Source organism: Sus scrofa, chromosome 7 (assembly GCF_054392235.1).
Source record: "Sus scrofa isolate SSC_HxYL_T2T_F1_AM1 chromosome 7, Sscrofa_HxYL_maternal_Yorkshire_Landrace_v2.0, whole genome shotgun sequence".
Classification (NCBI taxonomy): Eukaryota; Metazoa; Chordata; class Mammalia; order Artiodactyla; family Suidae; genus Sus; species Sus scrofa.
The window spans coordinates 16552189-16572532 of NC_139389.1; the positions used below are offsets into that span (position 1 = coordinate 16552189).

General features: G+C 40.5%; 1 protein-coding gene across 40 annotated transcripts in view; it reads left to right on the forward strand.

Annotated features, from left to right (window-relative positions):
- The window catches only part of CDKAL1 (CDK5 regulatory subunit associated protein 1 like 1), a 951913-nt gene that overhangs the window by 610703 nt on the left and 320866 nt on the right, over positions 1–20344 (forward strand). For all 40 annotated transcript variants that reach the window (XR_014809698.1, XR_014809711.1, XR_014809714.1 and 37 more), the window contains 2 exons: positions 14705–14788; positions 18326–18490. Coding sequence is in view for 24 of the 40 variants with exons in the window: in XM_005665623.4 (XP_005665680.2) it covers positions 14705–14788; positions 18326–18490 (249 nt within the window). In the remaining 16 variants the exon portion in view is untranslated. The remainder of the gene's footprint in view (positions 1–14704; positions 14789–18325; positions 18491–20344) is intronic.

A 20344-nucleotide genomic window follows, 5' to 3' on the forward strand; every position in this document is an offset into this window, starting at 1 on the left:
CAAAATCTCTAATCTCATAAAATTTAGAATCTTGTGAGCTTTCATTTAGGTTATTTATTTCCCTTAAAAATTTTAAGGCATCAGCTTCTCAAGGTAGGATCTCTTGCTCTGAAATAGTGCTATATGTATATACCATTCTTAAACTTCCCTCTGCCCTATGTACTGTTTAGTCACAGAGAATTGTTTTATTATGATGATTCTGGTATGTTAATGAAGAGGTACTCATTTGCAAATAACTCTTTAATCTGTAATTAAAATCTGGCAGCTCTCTTAAAAATAAAGACAGTTAAAATGCATAGTCACTGGCTTGCTGTATTAAATATGCAATTGCAAAACATTAAGAAAGGCATATCCTATTTATCACTTTTAATGAATCTTTCACCCTAGCCCCACTGTAAGCCCTGGATGGTATTCCTACCATCCCACCCATATGCTTCTAAGAGCATTAACTGTTCATGGATCTGTGCACGCCCTGGTATAAAATCAAAATCTCTAGGGTGCTTTTGATCACATATAAGCAAGCTTTAAGAAAGAAAAAAAAAAAAAAAACCCATTCTCATTAAGGCGATAGGCCCGTGACCATATCCTGATGTTTGCTTAGCAATCTGAAATTCATGTATGCAAGAGGAATTTTTTTTATCCTTTTGAAAGAAGAATGATAAATATTTATATAGCCTTAACTCTTTCAGACAGTCACAGGATCATCTTTTAGGAATGACAAGAAGCTGCTCAGGGGTTTTGTTGTTGTTATTGTTGTTGTTTAGCATAATTCAACTTTCCAGTAGCTACTGAAAAGATGAATTGTAGATGTATCATTATTGGAAAGTAATCCTCCTTTCTCCCCATTAAGTGCACTTTGTCTTACTTCTCTGAAATCCCTTTGAGTCATGGCTTTGAAAAGGGAGCACCAGAGTTATTTGCTTTGGGGGCCCACAGGCCCAGCAAGACAGCTGCCCTGGTTGGTCCTTAAGACTGGAGTCCTAATTCCTCCTGCAGCTCTGTTCTGTTAGCAGTCTAGCAACAGTCTATTTGCTGAATAGTCCTGCACCCATACAGTGTTCTTTCTGGAACTTATTCCTGTTCTCAATCAATAATTGGGTAGAACTCCAAGATAGCTTTCTACTTAAAATTAAATTTGTCTCCTGACTCCTTGAATCAAGATATCCAGTAGTAATGTTGAACTCATGAATGTTTCAGCTCACAGAACTATCTCCTGTAAAAAAAAAAAAAAAAAAATGAAAGATGCATGAAATTTGGGGATTTACTCCTGGCAGTAACAGGAGTGCCATCAGCTATGATACCAATAATAATCCAGCTTTTCCAGCACATGCACTGACTCCCAAAGGCTAGGCTATCAATCTGAAGACAACTCAAGATTCAAGCCAGGTAATTATTTTAATCGTTTCTCTCAGGCAGGTGAACTAAATCCCGGAAATGTTACTCCCATTCATTTTTTCCTTCAGCCTTGCCTGCAGCGAACATTTTTAATCCCAGGCTGTGTGTCAGGTCTGCAAGTGAAAGGAAGGAACAGTGGTGATGAAACTAGTGCCAAGCTGTCCTGGCCTTGTCCATGGACACCACTGCTGCTGCCACCATAGCCACCACCAGCAGAAACTCCCTTTCCACGGTGGGCCCTTAGCCTTCGCTGCACCCTTAGGCGCGCTGGCCCTGCCTCCTCCATGGGATCCAGAAGTGGCCTTTCAGGTTACAGATTTCAACCCTGCCCCCGCATTTCTTAGATAAGGAAACTGAGCCCCAAAGTGGAGTGATTCATTTGGAGTCAAGTAGCTGGTTAGTGGCAGAGGTGGAGCTAAAGGCTCCTTGAGTCTCTGCAAACTCTTCTCCTATTGGCTGGGGTTCTTAACCAGGAAGGAAATTGTACCAGTGTATCTAGAAACCTTTATAAGATTTCAGACCATAGACCTGGGCTGTGATGGTTACCAGAGACCTAGTCACTGACTGGGCAATAAAATACTAAATGGTTGTGTTTTTAAACATCAGGTATGATCAACTTCATAATATCACGTTGCATTTGTAGACTGCTTTTCGGCAAAACTTTAAGGTGGAGATAGGCAAGAAGTTTGTTTGTTGTTGTTGTTGTTGTTTTAATCTACAATGTAATCTATTACCTATTACACAGTAAAGTGTGGGAGAGAGGATTTTAGGAAGGTGGAAATTCGCCTTTTTTTTTTTTTTTAAATGGCCGTACCCATAGTTTATGAAAGTTCCTAGGCCAGGGATTGAATCTTAGCCACATCTTAGCTGTGGCAACACCAGATCCTTTAACCCACTGTGTCAGGGGCCAGGGATCAAACCACGCCTCCGTAGCAACCCAAACCACTGCAGTCAGATTCTTAACCCACTGCCTCACAGCGAGAACTCCGGAAACCAGCTATTCAATGTTGAGTAGTTCACCCAGAGAGAAGACCTTTTAGGATTTAAGTGATATTTCGTTTTATTTTATTTTATTTTATTTTATTTTATCTTATCTTTTTGCCTTTTCTAGGGCCACTCCTGTGGCATATGGAGGTTCCCAGGCTAGGGGTCTAATCGGAGCTGTAGCCGCTGGCCTACGCCAAAGCCACAGCAATGCGGGATCCGAGCCATGTCTACGACCTATACCACAGCCCCCAGCAACGCCGGATCCTCAACCCACTGAGCAAGGCCAGGGATGGAACCCACAACTTCATGGTTCCTGGTCAGATTTGTTAACCACTGAGCCACAACGGGAACTCCCTCAAGTTTTATTTTAACCGTCTGGCCACGTGCAGGATGTGTATAGCATTAAAATGTCTTGCCCCGGGTCTGCAGCCTATGATGTTCATGACTTGCGTATTCCCAAGGTCTCTCAGTGACTTTGCAGCAATTTGGAAAATCCAGACCTAGCAAGTTCAGTAGGTTTTCCAAAAAAAAAAAATAAAATATAAAATAAAATAGTCAAATAAAATAAATAAAATACACAAAAGAAAAAGGGAGTTCCTGTTGTGGCCCAGTGGTAATGAACCTGACTAATATCCATGAGGATGCAGTTTGGATCCCTGGCCCCCCTCAGTGCATTAATGATCCTACATTGCTGTGAGCTGTGGTGTAGGTCGAAGACAAGGCTCGGCTCCCTTGTCGCTAAGGCTGTGATGTAGGCTGGCAGCTATAGGTCTGATGCAACCCCTGGAACTTCCATATTTAGCCCTAAAAATCAATAAAATAAAATAAATTAAATTTTAAAGTGTAGGTTTTCCCAGTGACTCGGTGCGTTGGCTCCCTTTCTGCTCTTGAGTCTCTGTAACGATTGCAGAGGTTTCTGTCCACCACCATCATAAACAGCATTTCATAGGGCAGCTTCTACACATGGCAGTGTTCAGACTTAAATAGAATCTGTCATATTGTGTTTGGTAGGAGAGGCTATTTAAAAAAAAAAAAATCAAAGCAGCTCTCATAACTAGATTCCTTTTTGAAAGATGTTACTGGTCAAAATATATAGCTCAGAATTAGAAGTTCTTTGGTTTAAATAACTGCATCGTTTTTCTCCTCCCCACTCAACTCTTCCTCCCTCAAAGTAGATGGATACGAAAAAGGACATGAGATTAGGTGAAGCTTTCATCTTTCTTAGTGATGACCCTAGAAGAATATTATTTTATTCAGAGTTTAAGTAGAATCTTTTATTCTTGCTTTAAATTTATGCAAAAACTACATACATGTTCACATGCAACCTCCATCTCCTTGTATTGAATTTTTTTTTTAAATCTGTCCTTGTGTTGAATTTCATATATTTTTTCACTTATCTATCATAAAAAGAAAATAAGGGGAGAAGATAGGTTTGAACCAGACTACTCACATTTAAATTCATGATTGTATGTGTGTGTACACACATGTGCAAGCACACATGCTCAGAGCTAATTACTAGTTGTAATAAATTTGGTAGAATTTCAGCGTAGCTTCATTAACTCTGAGACAGGGAAATAATATCAAAGGGGGAAAACAGAAGAAGTGAAGAGAAACAAATAGATCAATTTTCTTTCAGTAAAGATGTTTTGGGGGAACTGGTATTTATTTTTAGGTCATCGTTGCTAGCTCTCAGTATTATATACGTATAAACAGTGTAGTAAGACTTGTGTGTGTTGGAGGCTACAGTTTCCCAGCAGGAGAGGAAAGGGAGTAAAGACTTGAGATGCAGGTGCACAATAATACAAGTAGGCTCTTCCCCTGCAGCCTGAATGCCTGGCCCAGAAAGCAGAAGCTCTGGAGCCCAGCTCTGGGGGTCTCCCGGAGCTAAGCCAAGCAGCGTGGGGGTGGGGCTGGGGGCCGCAGGAGAGAATAATTGTTATTCAGCCTTCTTTAATGAGATGTATTGCCCACTGCTGAAAGATTGTGGCAGTGTCTTTTGTTATGCTAATTAGACGCTATTAAAGCTTGGCTGTCTTTGATTTCTGCCTAATCCTTCCTGCTTCCTCTGCCTCCGTCCTGACTGGCAAATGGTTGAAAGATGGTGGGTGTACAGCACGTGTTATTTATTGCTCACATCTATGCTGAGTTCTTTGGTAATAGGGTTGGTAACAAAAGATTCATCTTACCAAAGGCAGTACGTATTTTGGACATTCATTTTTGGCTTTTTAAAAAATGAATTTGAGAATGATCAGTTTCTGCCTTTTAAGTCCAAGCATCGCTGTTTTTTATATGGTTGCTTTTGCACCACACAAAATGGGAAATGACAGATTGGAAAATTTAGATGGCCCCTCTTTGGCTGCCTGGGTTACCCGGAAAACAAGAAGCAAGTTGATAATGCCTTGAGCTTTTAGAGAGGCTAGGGTTGACCAGGAAAAAAATGGAAGCAAAATCAAAGGTTAAAAAGCGAAGTTAACAGGTCAAAATTCCTGCCTTACAGTTTATAGATATATATGCATTCTTTCCTAAAATTAAAGTATTGCATTTACATTATTAGTACAATAAAGGGTGTTTGTGGTGAGTGTAAAAATTTTTTTGAAAAATAATTCAATGTAGTCCTTAAAATAGTGAAGGATGGATTTTTGTTAAATTTTTTTAAACTATATAGTAATGTTTTAGAGCAGCACTGTCCAGTGGAGATGAACCACAGACATTATTTTAAATTTTGTGGTAAGCGACACTAAAAAGTACAAAGAAACAGGTGAAATTAATTTTAATATATATTTTAACTCACATATCAAAAATATCATTTTGTTAACCTACAGCAAATTGACTGCCATTTATTTCTCCAGTAAAAATCCGTTTATTCCAGATCAACAAAGAATTGCATTTTGAGGTCTACAACCAAGGTGACCTACAGGCAAGTCCTTAGACATGGAGGAGAGGAGAACTCTTTAAAGAGGGGAAAGGAATTTGGGAGGGCTGTTGTAAACAAAGAGTTCATTGGAGGAATTGAGAGTGTGAAACACTCTTGTGACTTTTCATTGGTTGAGCTCTTGCCAGGAAAGAAAAGGAAGTCTTTTTTTCTGAACCTCTTGGGTCTGCATCCCTCACAGAGCTTCTGATTCAGGATTCCCAACTCTGATTTAATTGAGGTTTCTATTTACTAATTTTTACAATTTCAACATGTAATCAATGTAAAACTAATGAGTTAGTTTGCATTCTTTCATTTAAGTTTTTGAAATCTGGTGAGTATTTTATACTGATGTGTGTTTTACAGCACATCTCAGTATGGATTTGCCACATTTCAAATACTCAACCGCCACTTGTGGCCACTGTACTGGATGGTGCAGGTTTCAATTAATTGATTAATTCACCACATGCCTAAAGGAAATTGTCAGGATAAAATCCATTTTTAACATTATGGGTAAGTATTATGACGAGTTTGCGCATTGCCACAGCTGTGGCGCAGGCTGCAGCTATGGCCCAGATTCAGTGCCTGGCCCAGGATCTGCCATATGACCCTAATGCAGCAAAAAAATCCAAATAAAGAAAAAAAGAAAAAAAGAAAAAAACTGTGTGCGTGTGTGTGTGTGTGTGTGTGTGTGTATTATGAGCTGCAAGACTGTGTCATTTGTCTAAGGTACCTTAGTCTCCTCTTTCCTCATCTGTAAGTTGAAGAGTTTCAACTAAATGATTTATTAATTCCTCCACCCACACCATCTCTGAATTCATAATTCAGAAAATTCGCATTTAGAGCCCGAATAATCTGCAATCTATCCATCCTCTCTTATAATTTAGTATTTGAAAAGAAGCCTTCTTTCCCCACAAAGAAAATTAGAAGGTGTCCTGTATACCACACCCACACCTTTTTTCCTCCAAATGATTGACTCTTTCTCTGATTTCTTCTGAGTTTTGCATTGTTTGGGGGGGTTTGTTTTGTTTTATTTGCTTTTTAGGGCCACACCTCTCGGCATATGGAAGTTCCCAGGCTAGGAGCTGAATTGGAGCCACAGCTGCCAGCCTACACCACCCAGCCATAGCCACTCACGATCCAGGCTGCGTCTGTGACCTACACCACAGCTCACAGCAACTGAGCGAGGCCGAGGATCGAACCTATATCCTCATGGAAACCAGTCGGGTTTGTTACCACTGAGCCTCAACAGGAAGTGTTTGGTAGGCTAGGAGACTGACGTTGCATGGTGCTCAGTGCCATTAGAGTGAGGCCTTTGGGCAAATGTGAGGTAAGTTGGCAAGTAATTACTGCATATTACTAGATTACATAAACATTACACCTCTCACTGAAATCCAGCTGCCTGTCTGTCTTTCTCATTGTAATTTGGATAATATATTGTGCCGTCAGTGAAACAAAAATCCTAAAGACACTTGCCAAGAAGGTAATCTGTTCAGTAGTTCTCAGTGTTAGCATGGTCACCTTTGTACCTCTGTGGAAAGCTCATCAAAGAAAATTGGCCCAGACTGAGTGAGTAATGACTGACAGGGACCCATGGAAAAAGATCAGCAAGGTAGAAACAAATGGAGATAACTGTTAAATCTCAGACTTAAAATTTTAATAGGAAAGCGTTCCACATCCATATCCCATGCTGCCCTCTTGGTCATCCCATTAATAGGATGTCATGAATATTCCTAGCAGCCTCTGACCTTAGGACTTTTGATGGTTTTCAATGGTGAGCACTTTCCTACACTGTCGGGGTGTTGTAGAGCTTGCCTAGTGTTCTGGTGGCAAATCGTGTGATAAGGAAAGCAACTCGTTTGGGTTTGTTAAGAGAAAATCTCATGTTACGATTTTTTTTTTTAATTCCATCAAAGCGTTATAGGCAACACCTTAAAATGTTCTGGAGTACTGAAAGTGTACAGACAGGTAGTTAAAACTTGGGTGGTTTTCAAATTGGAAGTTCAGACAACCCTCAGGTACAGATATTTAATACTGGAACGGGATCAGGTGAGTATTTTACCATGTAACTTTTTTTTGCTGGCAAGAATTAACTTTTACCAGATCAGTAAAGCATGGTTACTGTACTGTTATTGTTGGCTCTCAGGCAGCAGAAGAAAACAGCTTTGTTATCAAGAAGGAGATTTGCCTCCAACTGAGAAGAGTCGCCCGTGGGATTGCCCTTCTCTTAATGGGGTGGGCACCTGGCTAGAAGAAAACAAGCCAGCAATCGAAGACAAAAGCACAAGGGCTTTTGTTAGAAAAAATTTCATAGTCTGATTTGATCCAACAGAACCACACTGGATCTGAGCTTCCTATCTTGCATCATTGCTTCGGGAGAAAGGACTTTCAAAAAGCCAAACTGTTTTTCACTTTTTCTTTGTGTTTAGGTTGTTCTCTGAAATGTGAGGGCCACTAAGATACTCATGGCAATTAATAGATGAGTATAATGTAAGCACTTTATTAAAAGTATGGATATTCTTCTTCAAAGGAACGTTCTTTCCCTTTTGAATATATTTAGTTCTGATAATAGGTATAGCTAGAGAATATTTGTTTTTGTCACACAGAGGATAGTATTTTTTAAAAATCTAATAGAATGTATTTCCTGTCATTACGTTTAAGAGTCAGATACAAGTCCAGCCCCTTTCACAACAAACTGTCCCACATCTTCTCTCAGGAATCCTTAAGCAGACCCATAAACTGATGGCAAGCATTTTGAATACAATGGATTTAGAGGCTCCTTCCTTGTTTTCTCTGTTATCATCATTTTTGACACACACTCCTGTGGCATGCCCCTGTTTCGTTATAGAATGGCATTGTGGAGTAAGGACGATATTAAATTTTAATGTTATTGCTATTATTATTGTTGACTGTTTTTAGCATAAGTATGCCTGGTTCTTTAATTCCAGCTTCTGCAGGGCCAGAAAACAGAAGTGTGCATAAACAGTCAGGAAAATTACTGTATACTCTGGAGACCCAGCATCGCATGCTCTGCCTGTTGTGAATGATGTATCAAAGTGGAAAGCTTATCATTTTCATTAGCTAGAAAAGAACAAGACCATACTTTTCTCCAAGTGTAATTACAGTGGTTCACTGGCAACATTACACTGCAGTAATTAGTCTAAAGGTGTATGTGAGGGCAGGCTTTTGCACAGACACTAGAAATATTATTTCAGAGTTTAAGGTCACAGCCTTGTGTTTAACATGTTCCAGGCAGCTGAGGGGGGAAAAAAAACTAATTTGACTGGAGCTAAAGAAAGACATTTGACATTTCCCAGAGTCATGCATTCAGAAACCAGTCAGGTAGAAAAATTGTATTTTATTATCTACAATAAAAAAAAAAAAAAAGCTTAGCTGCAGAAGTAGCATGTTAGAATATTGTGTAGAATAAACAGAGATAAAATTCAGGCTTATTAGGGACGTGCTATAAATAATTATGAGAGCTTTTGATATGTGTGTTTTAATCTCCATTTTTTTCCCTAAGGACAGAAAAATTAATTGCTAGAAACTTTTCAGGGAAAGCAAAATAATTTTTCTACCTTCTTGTAAGTATTTTTAAGAAATATTTCTCTTACAACGGTTAATATTTAATATCTTTGTTCATTTTTTTCTTCATTTTTTTTGAACACTCTGAGCAGTCATATTTGAGTTATTGAAATCTCTCTAACCTAACCCTTCAGAGTAGAGAGTGAATTGCAGTTATTTTCCAAAACCACACCTCAGGTTTTCCGTTTAAGTAAAATGAAAGTGAGAAGAAGGGAAAAAAAAAAAAAACCTAGTAAAGAGAAAAGTAAATTTTACGTAAAATTTATATTTTAAAACCATATATGTGTTTGAAAGAAACTCTTTGCTTCTTCTAGTTCAAGGAGTACTTAATACGAGTAACATTTCTTGCTGGGTTAAAGGTTAAGGCCCCGGTACTCTAATGTCTTTGTTTAATCTCAGTATTATCTGCCTGTCTTGAAGCAATTCTTTTTAGTTTCTCTCTATAAATCCTTAAGTAGCCATGCAGAATACTGTTTGTTTCAGGACGCATGGAGAAATAGAGGCTACTTGAATGAGCATTCATTCAGCAACCAAATTCTGTTGGAAACCACTGCTTTTTTAATGCAAGTGTGTGCTTTCTGTGTGTTAGCTGGCCATATGGTGAAAACTGATGTTTCTCACCACTTCAGGCACTTGGGAAATTTGAAGCATAGATGTGACACAAGTAACACAGCCAGCTGATTATGTAACATACTGAAAAATCTACCCCAAAATTGAATTTAAAAAAAAAAAAAACCACATTGTTTTTTGTTTGTCACAGATGTTTCTCTGCTCAAGGAAAAGCCATGCACTGCAGAATTAGAGCCACGATGCTGTCCATTTTCTACAGCTAGCAATTAAGTAGGAGACACCAAGTAGCAGGAATGCTTCCAAGCTTCTCTCTGCCCCTGAGCAAATCCTCAGCTGCATCTTGCTGGACCTCAGTTTCCTCTCTGTGAAGTCAGAGATTGCTAAGCCCCCTTCGGGTTCTTACCTACTTTGTCTGTTTAGGGGAATACAGTCTTTATTTTCTGCCTTTGTGACTTAAGGAAAAAAGAAAAAAAAAAGCTTTTTTCCTGTCTTTCCAGCAAAGCCTGGAAAGTTCTGTCACACTCCTTTTCTCCCAGCTAGGACCTAGTTCCCAACAGGTCTTTGAGATGAGCAGTAGCACAGGACCCTGTGGGGCTTTTTCTGTACCTTCTCCTATCTCCGTCTGTAGGGGTCCCTTCACCCAATTTGTGAAATGGGGGAATGGTTTTATACAAGACCGTTTCTGTAGTTCATTTTTTCATAAAATGTGTCTTCAATGTCAAGTGGCAATGTACTACATGAAGTTCTGCACGTCCTAGGGGGAGTCCCTTTCTTCAGTGACAGCTGAGGAATAAATGACAAAGTATGTCCTGCTTGTTACAGCCGGTGCCAGGTCTGACAGCCACTTGGAAAGGTCTTGACAAGTGTCCTGAAGGTCAGACTTTGTAACTGAGTTTTGCAGGGGGTTGTCGTCCCATCCCAAGGTCTTAAACTCTAAAATGCTCTAGAAATTAAATAAGCATTTTATTTGATCAGCTATAAGTAATATACCTTTAAAGCAAATCAGAAGGAAAAGGGCCTTCTTTCTTAGGGTTTTTAGAAAGGGCTTTATTGGGAGGATTTTGACAAGATTCTTTAGGTGCAGGTCACTCTATAGCTTTATAAGACACTCCATAGCTACGCATCATATCGGTGGATATTACAGATCACATTGTTACTTTAAATGCAGTGGGGAAGTAGCTGTAATTTGCAGAGGGCTCTAGGCATATGTTTACTCTGAGGAAAGAAGCAGATCCTAGACCTAGAAGTACCTTTTTCCTTCATCTGGAACCTTGCAGGCAGATCAAATCTACCCGGAATGATGACTGAGAATTTTGGAACTGAAAGGTCTTCTAAAGCTTAGAATTCACTTCCTCTTCAGCCCTATGATCCTCTCCCCACGTCCATGTCCCTTCTACCAAACTCTCATTAAAGGTAGCCAAACCTTTTTAATTTTTAATTTTTAATTTTTGCTTTCTAGGGCCATGCCTGCAGCATATGGAAGTTACCAGGCTAGGGGTCGAATCGGAGCTGTAGCTGCCGGCCACAGCCACAGCAACACCACATCCTTAACCCACTGAGCAAGGCCAGGGATCCAGCCTGCATCCTCATGGACACTGGTCAGGTTCGTTATCGCCAAGCCACAACGGGAACCCTCAAACATCTTTAAAGATAATCTCCTAGGACCCATGTCCTCTCCCCCTGATGTCCAATTCAAGTATGTGGTGTTTGATGTTTTTTGAATAACCCTTCTTCCTCCTCATCTCCCCTGGGTTCTGCCAGAACTGTGAATTCCTGCTTCTGACCATTCCTCCCCCCTACAAATCACTTCCCCCTTTCTTCCTGTCCTTGAAAGTTCCAGTTATCTTTTTTGTTGTTGTCATTGTTGCACCCAGGACATAGGGAAGTTCCTGGGCCAGGGATCAAATCTGAGCTGCAGGTGCCACCTACGTCACAGTTGCAGCAGTGCTGGCTCCTTAAGCCACTGCACAGGGCTGGGGATCAAACCCAGACCTCAGCAGTGACCCGACCTGCCACAGAGACAACACCACATCCTTAATCTACTGCTCCACAGTGGAAACTGAAAGTTCCAGTTACCTTGAAGCCACCCTCTGGATCCTTCTTTGGGTTTACAGTTCCACGTGCACCTTAATCATTCCTGCTAAATAGCCATATTGTGCCACCGGTCACAAAGTTTATGAAAACCATTATTTTCAACTTCCTCTACGTCTCAAAAGAAATGTGTGTGTGTGTGTAGTCTATAAACTCAGGAGTTTGTTCATTTCTTAAAATTACACAAGCAGTCTTCCTGTTCATTTCCTTGTCAAAGGGCTCCGCTTAAGCCAGTAACGTAACCTTGCAACCTTGCATTCTTGTTGGAGATTCCACCGGTTAGGGAGGCTTCTGTCAGGGATGGTGAGCAGCCAGAGAAGCTTGCTTCTCAGCAGACTCTCAGAATGTCTGATGAGAGGAGGTGTTACAGAATGTCAGAAGGAACAGGAGCCTACTCTCCATCATTCTCTGTGGGTTAGACAGACTGGTCCCTTCCAGTGGGTTAGCTCTGCCATTAGCATAATAGATAGCTGGGCAATGGTAGTCCTAGTGGCCTGAGGATATCTGTCACCTTCCCCTTTTCTCTAGGGGCCCTCCTTTTTTCTCAAGACCAGAGCTTCCTTGCTGGATAGCAGAGGCATTCTTGGGCAAATCAGTATTTTTAACACGAATCTTTTTCTGTGGTCTTTAACCTACAGGGTTATCCTGTGAGAATGGGGACAAAACAGTTGGAAAGTAAGAGGGAGGTGGCTCATTTTAAAAAAAAAAAAGATTTGAGGTTTTTGTTTTTGTTTTTTTGTCTGTTTGTTTGTTTTGCTTTTTAGGGCCAGGACTGCACCTGTACCTTGTGGAAGTTCCCAGGCTAGAGGTCAAATCGGAGCTACAGATGCTGGCCTACGCCACAGCCACCGCAACTGGGGATCCAAGCCTCATCTGGGTCCTACACCACAGCTCATGGCAGCGCCGGATCCTTAACCCACTGAGCAAGGCCAGGAATTGAACCCACATCGTCATGCGTACTAGTCGGGTTCTTAACCCGCTGAGCCACAGTGGGAACTCCAGATTTATATTCATACCCTTTAGCCCATAAGTTCCCCTACTGTCATCAAGGCAGTTGCTTCTGCCCAAATTCCACCTGAACTCCCCCTTCCTTAATTTCATTGTTGTATTTAATTTTAAGACAGTTGATCCTCTTAAAGCCTGTACAGTTCACTTCATTGCAACTTCCTTCTTAAAAGTACTGAGCAGAGCATTTATTATTCGTTTTTTAGGGGATAGGGATAGGTGGCATCAGCTTTTGATCAAAGTCCTAGCTTGCTTATGCTCATTTTTGCTCAGTATCCTCTGGGGAACTTGAAGAGCCTCGCCAGTGAGACAAAATCCATGGCTGAGGGGACCAAGAAGGTGACTAGAGAGGTGTTTATCATCATAAATGACTACCCATAGCAGTTTAACTCAATCCCTTTGGCAAATAATAGTTAAATACTCAGATACAAATAGTTCTTTGATGGCTGATCAAAGGCCCTGCCCTCTGCTATATACACATAGCAAGTCTCCAGATAAAATGGAATAGCCCCAAAATGATGACTACAACGTCCACGTTAATTCCAACAAGAGGAAAGAAGCAGCATACATTTTCAATGGCTCACCAATCTCGTATTGTTGTTAATTTCATGAAAACTTAACCTTAGATGAAGTGTAATTGCAGATTTCCTTAAGAACCATTGACAGATACTTATCCTAAGTTACAAGCAACTCACACTGTGAAATGTGTGCAAACATTTTAAGTTTTATTCTAGAAGAAGATGCTTCAGTGAAACCCAATATTCATCAGTCTATTTTCATAAACAAGGCCATTAAAACTCAAAGTAGAAGTCGAGGGAACTTTGTTTTATTGCTACTTGACTTTTAAGAGAGATTAATGTTGCAGGAACTTTCCCCGGCTTCCTAGGAGTGACCTAAGTCTTTGATAAGTATCATTCTAGAGACCTTACAAGCTTCAGATAAGGGGGGCTACATTTGAATGAGAGAGTGAAAAAGATAGCAAATTATGGTGTATTTAGGTATTGGCAGGGTATGATAGAGGGGAGAGTTTGGTGTTTGGGGTTCTTTTCCTTTTTAATTGTTAGGTGGTCTATTTAGTGCAGCTGTGTTTATGTTTCCTAAATGGTAACTGCCTGAACATGGTGACAAGTCCCTACATTTGAGAGTAGGGATTTTGTTTTAAAACTCTTGCCAATGTGCTTTAACTTGGAGGGTTGTACTTATCAAGTAGCAATGGCAAAAATAATTCTGGGCATAGTCATTCAATACAGCTGGTTTGCTACATTAGACATTTTGACAACCTTTTTTTTTTTTTTTTCTCTTAAGTAATTGATACTTTAAATGTTGCTTTTCATAGTGGGATAAACTTGGAAGTAGTAGAACATTTTAGAATGGTCACATTGCCTTTAACCAATGTTTTGGCTGATTTAATATCTTGATTATTTAAAATGTATGCTTAGGTCGTAAATACAGATCCTATAGAGAATTAATAGTCCTGTTTTTTTGTTTAGTTTTTGGTTTGTTCCCCCCCCCCCCCCCCGTCTTCTGCTTAAATAAAATGAACATGGGGTCGTGATTGCAACAAAGAGACAGTTGCCATGACACAAAAAATATATAAAAGTAAATAACTGAATTAATCAGTAATTTCAGAATTGCATGCAACATGTGAAATGTTTATTTAGGTGCAAGGACTTAATGACTAGTTTTTGAGGCATTTCTTCAGTGTTACATCCCTCGTAATTCAAATGAATGTTTATTACCAGTCTATCATATTGCCAAAATATTTTCATGAATTTGGATTAGAAGCAGCTTGTTCTGGCTTGTTTTGCAACTTTGTTTCAAGAAACAAAGTGATATTTAGAAGATTTTTGTATGTCTTAGAAGCCTTAATTATCTAACTTATGTTGAAGGAAGAAATAAGATCAAGTTTTGTTTCATAGTTGTGTAAGAAAATAAGATTTCATACTATGCTAATTTTATCTACCTGGATAATAATGTCTTTCGGGAAGTTTGAAGCAGTGATTCCTTGTATTGGCTGTTTAAATAACTAGCAATCTAGAGCCTACTTTAAATTCAAGAAGACACTACCTACTGGTCCATAACTCTATGGGTTGGCATTTATTTTGGATCCTTGGATGTTTGCCCTGATCGCTCCCTTTTTTTCTCTCTTTCTCTCCACAGATTGGTGAACGGCAACAAGTGTTAGTAACAGAAGAATCTTTTGATTCCAAGTTTTACGTTGCACACAATCGATTCTATGAGCAGGTAAGAAACATTCCATTTTCTTAGGATTTCTCCAAAATGAGAAAGAGTTGTGGGTTTTTTCCCCCCTCATGAGTAATATATTTATTTGGTAGCTGTTTTGTATTGTTTTATTTCAATGAAAAGATCTATATTTTTTAAATTTTATTTTATTGATGTCTAGATGATGCACATATTGAATTAATTTCTGCTGTATGGCAGTGATTCAGTTATACATAGATATACATTGTTTTTCATATTCTCTTCCATTGTGGTTTATCACAGGATATGGAATATAGTAGTTCCCTGTGCGTATCCATCCTATATATACTAGTTTTCATCTGCTAATCCCGAACTCCCAATCCATCCCTCCTCCACCCCATCCCTTGGCAGCCACACATATGTTTTCCATGTCTGTGGGTCTGTCTCTGTTTCACAGATAAGTTCATTTGTATCATATTTTAGATTCCACATATAAGTGACATCATATGGTATTTGTTTTTCCAAAATGAGAAAGAGTTCTGAAAGTAAATCCGTTTAAGCAGAAGGGGAGGGTTGTAGAATCATGACACAGGAAGGCTGTTTTATAGCATCAAGCCGACCAGGCTAACATGGGGCTTATCTGTGTGGCTGAAACCTACAAAACATTCTATGCAAAGGATTAGGTGTGTTTTAGTCCTCATTAATCTTTGACAGGACCAGCCTCTGGCGGTGGGGAGTTTGGAACAGGCAGTTATCACTGCCAACGTCCCCACAGCCTGGCAACGTGGAGGGGAAAGTTCTGTCCAGAAGACAGGAAGGATGTCTGCCCGGCGACATCAGCCTGGAAGGGCAGGGATTTCCGCTCACTGTCACAGCCCTCACACAGGTCTTGGGTTGGTTGTTTTATTGGTTGGCTTTTTTAGTTTTGTTTAGTTTCAGGGGTCTTTTTGTTCTGTTTTGTTTTGTTTTTTCTGTTGTTGTTTTTTTTTTAACTTCCACCCTGATTAAAAAATTCTGGGGCAAAGGGAAAAAGAGTCTCTTCATTGGACTTGACTCAAATTGTATAGACAACTCTGGAGACCAGCCTGAGGATCCAACCAGCTTCACACTGAGAGTTTTCTTTGAGGCCAACTCAGTAGCTCCCCACTCACTAACTGCCTTTCCCAGCCCATATATCAGCTAGCCTTCTTTGCCCACCAGCAGCCAGACTTCTGTTTCAGCATTTGGGATTCTGGTAAAGCAACTCGGAAGTGACTGGAGAAAGCAGAGTGCCTCCTTCAGGGGCCATTGACCCTGGGAAGAGCCTCGGCGGCTATGGAACATGTCCCTCTAGGTGAGAGCCACTCACTGGGGCCTAGGAAGTGCATGGGTTATTCCTGGAGGCTATTGACTTTTCTTAACATCAGGTGAGGTTGCCTACATGTTTGTTCCTTTCTCACCGAATGAGAAGGGAAATTTTTTTCTGTGGATTGTGACTTGGGAAGGCTTTTGAGGCCACCGTGGGCAAGTCAGGTCAGGGGCAGGCAAGGGAAGCTGGAGCTGAAGAGGCCCCCAGCTGTGATGCTCCCCGCAGAATCATCTCAGACTGGGCATCAGGTCCTCAGGAAATGTGGGGGAGCTTTTCGAGGCCCAGATTGAAGGTGCCCTGCTCAGTCCCCAGGAGAGACTACAGCTGAGGATGGCTTCCCAAGACTCCCCGTTGGAGCTGAGTCTCTTCCCTATTTTCCATCTCATTAATTGACTGCAGAGAGCCAGTTTCCTATTCAGGCCAACCTTGTGCTCAGCCCTCGGGAGGAGCTTGATTGTATTTCGGTTGCCTCTTTCCTCTCCTTTTTCTCCTGCCATCTGGGTTTTCGCCTCAGCAGGGAACTTTTTTCCCCCTTCATTTTAAAGGCGATGGCATGCCTCATTAGCTGTTTCCTCCAATTTAAAGCAGTCGGGCTTTTTCCAGTTATTAAAACCGGAGGGGAAAAAAACACTGAGCCCTTCATTCAGATCAAGGCAGCAAGCAGATCAAGGAGCATAGCATCCCCCGGAATAGCATCAGATCTCCCAGGGGTAGTTTACTCTAGAGATTTTTCTTGTTTTATAAAAACTGATTTAAAAGGGCTTTCATATCCTGATACTAAAGCTCTTTTAGTTCATTTGCTTGCTAGGAGTAATCCACAAGCCAGGTGACCTTTTTCCTATACTTTGATGAAGCAGTGTCCTCAGTAGTCATAAAAAATCAAACTCAGAAAGACCAAGATCCAGTTTTGCCTCTCAGAGAACTTGACTGTGGAAACATCTAGCTCTCATCTGGTTGTTGTTGTTCTCTGTTTGTTTGTTTGTTTGTTGTCTCTATGACCAAGCATGTCAAAGATTTCATAAGAATTATTTTTCTAAAAAAGATGACTTTCAGAAGTGAAGATTTTATCTAGATATCAAAGTATTGCTTGATTAGAATTAGTCTATTTATTTTGGATTCTGACTTGAAAAGATTGGCAAGTAGCTGCAGTCCTGAAATAGGAATGTGAGGAAAGACACGATACATGCAAACTGCCTGTAAGTCCCAATGGAGGGGAAGCATTTGCACAAGGTAAGCAAGTACCTTTATCAGTGATCTCCAGTGGAAAGAAAGAGACCATCTGACAGCATCCCGTGAGCCAAAATACCCTTCAAAGGAGTTGATTCTCTGTGGAGGGAAAACTAACAAATACATGCATTTGGTAACAGTGAAAGAAATGAAGGGCAGCCATCAGTTACAGAAGTCAATTTAGCACCAAACACAAAGGTTTAGAATATTGAAAAGGTGGCTTTTAAATGTCCTTCCTCTTCCCTCAAAATATATGCACATATGTGCACACATGCGCACATGCACACACGCACACACCCCTACACCCAAGGGCCTTTATTGGAAGTGGCTGTTCAGACCTTGGCTCTGACAGCGAATTTGGAAGGGATTAAAATAGAAGACTTTCCCCAGTGTTGATCCAGTTTTCCTCATTGCCTGGGACAGCCCAGAGCAGGATATCAAAGCCCAGTCCAGCAGTGACTGGCTGATGGCTGGGCGGTTCCCAGGCCTGCCTTCCACCTGCCTGAGGACCACAGGGTCCAGCGGCGGAGAGTGCGGTCTACGGCCCCCCACCCCTCCCAGAAACACCTCCTCTTCCTGCCACATCCCAGATTCTTGAGCCCACATACAATGGGATCCTCAGAGAGGAGAAGGACATTAAAGGACAATTGAGGAAATCTGAATAAAGTATAGATTTTACTAATAGTCATATATCAATATTGGCACATTAATTGTACCGAATATATCATACCAATGTTAACAATAGGGAAACTGCTTGTGGGGTATACGAGCTCTCTGTGTTATCTCTACAATAATTCCGTAAATCTAAAACTGTCCTAGAATCGGAAAGAGAGTGGATGTGTGTACATGTATAACTGAATCATTTTGTGGTACAGTGGAAATTATCACAACATTGTAAATCAACTGTACTTCAATTAAACTTTAAAAAATGAAAAAAAAATCAAACGGTTCTAAAATAAAATTTTGTTTTTAAAAATTAAGCCTTCTATAATTTTTTTAAAAAGGTTTTAGTGCCAAAGAACCCCACATTCATGGGGAAAATGGTCGAAGTGGACATTTATGAATCAGGAAAACACTTTATGAAAGGGCAGCCAGTATCAGATGCCAAAGTATACACGCCATCCATCAGCAAACCGTTAGCAAAAGGAGAAGTCTCAGGTTTAACAGAGGTGAGTAAAAGATGCTTTCCTCTCTACCCTGCTCGTAAAACAGCAGCTGTGGAAGCTCAGTGATTTCCACCCATGTTTCTGTTATCATGTATAGTTCCCTTTTTATGTATGCATGAGGTTTTAATCCTTTCTGACAGATTGAAATTGGAATTAGAAAGATGCATTTTTGCTGATGCCTATAGCTTTGCTTCTCTGCCTATGAAGGGAATAAGCTATTTCTTCTTCTAGTCTAGCGACAGAGGGCAGAAGCCATTATTTGCAGCGGAAAGATTTAACACCAAAGATGATCTGATCCAGTGTGTTTCTGTGTCAGTAGGTCCCGAGTGGAAGGGGGTAAGGAAAGGAAATTTTTCGTGCTCTGCAGAGCTGTTGATTGTATAGTAAAAGCCTATGTATGATTAAACAGGCATTAAAGCATGTCAGTGTGTGCGATTATGGTGCCTTTCTCTAAGGTGTTCGCTGAATATCTGCTTTAGTCATGTGGAGTGAAAATTAAACATTTTTTTCATTCTCTAATAAAAGCAACCTGACCCCTATTTTATACCTTGGTAAATATGGCTGTTTGCCAGGCTCTCTCTTACATTTCATTGAGCTACAGCTGTAAAAGCTGATGGAGTGTGAAATGAAAATGTGTATCACATTTCTAAGCATCATTTGATGTCCTTTCTTCAACACAATGGGTAAGTGCTCCAAAAAAAAAAAAAAAAGCATGTAGCAATGACTTAATGTTCGGAAAAATGATGAGTGATATTTATCTGGCCATACAATTCCAGAATGGTTTTAATATATGTGTTATCTTTTCCCTCAAAATAAGTGGCAAGGGCTTGTTAATGAAACTTTAGGAAGAGTGGTAGAGGGTCCTCTTATCTCTGTTCTCACTTACTGGGGTGGTGGACTCTGGAATCCAAACATGAGTGACACCTCTCACGAGCTTGACAAGGACATGCGAAAAATCTGTGTGCACAGCCATCTGACTGATAACAGAATGACGTAGACTAGGCTTTGTCAAAACCCTGCCAAGGGTGTCATTCTGCTCAACCAGGAGCGAACTCTCGGACCTGATAAGCGTGACCATTGATGTTTGCTGTTGTTTAGAAAAAAAATCATACATCCTACTTGGGGGATTCGGATGGATGGCCAGGAAAGAACAATGCAATCCAAAGCTTAAATCGTATTGCTAAAGATTTGGCTTTTGATATGTTAATCCTTCAGAAATTTTTTAAGGAAGTACCTTTTTTTTACAAAAAAATTATGTTTTTCCTCATGGTATGTTTTATATGGTTGATTTTATTTATTTTATTTATTTTTTTTTTTTGTCTTTTTTATGTCTTTTCTAGGGCTGCACTCGTGGCACATGGAGGTTCCCAGGCTAGGGGGTCTAATCGGAGCTGTAGCCGCCAGCCTACACCACAGCCACAGCAACACGGGATGTGAGCCGCGTCTGCATCCTACACCACAGTTCACAGCAACGCTGGATCCTTAACCCACTGAGCAAGGCCAGGGATCAAACCCACAACTTCACGGTTCCTAGTCGGATTTGTTAACCACTGAGCCACAACAGGAACTCCTATAAGATTGATTTTAAATTGCCACTGTGAAAAGGATATTACAACAAATGGCAGTGGTGGGCAAACTATTATTTCAAAGATCCTGCCTGGAAGTTCCCATCATGGCTCAACGGAAAACCAGTCTAACTAGTATCCATGAGGATGCAGCTTCAGTCCCTGGCCTTGCTCAGGGGGTTAAGGATCTGGCGTTGCTGTGAACTGTGGTGTAGGTCACAGATGTGGCTTGGATCCCACTGTTGCTGTGGCTGTGGTTTAGGCAGCTGCAGCTCTCGTTTGACCCCTAGCC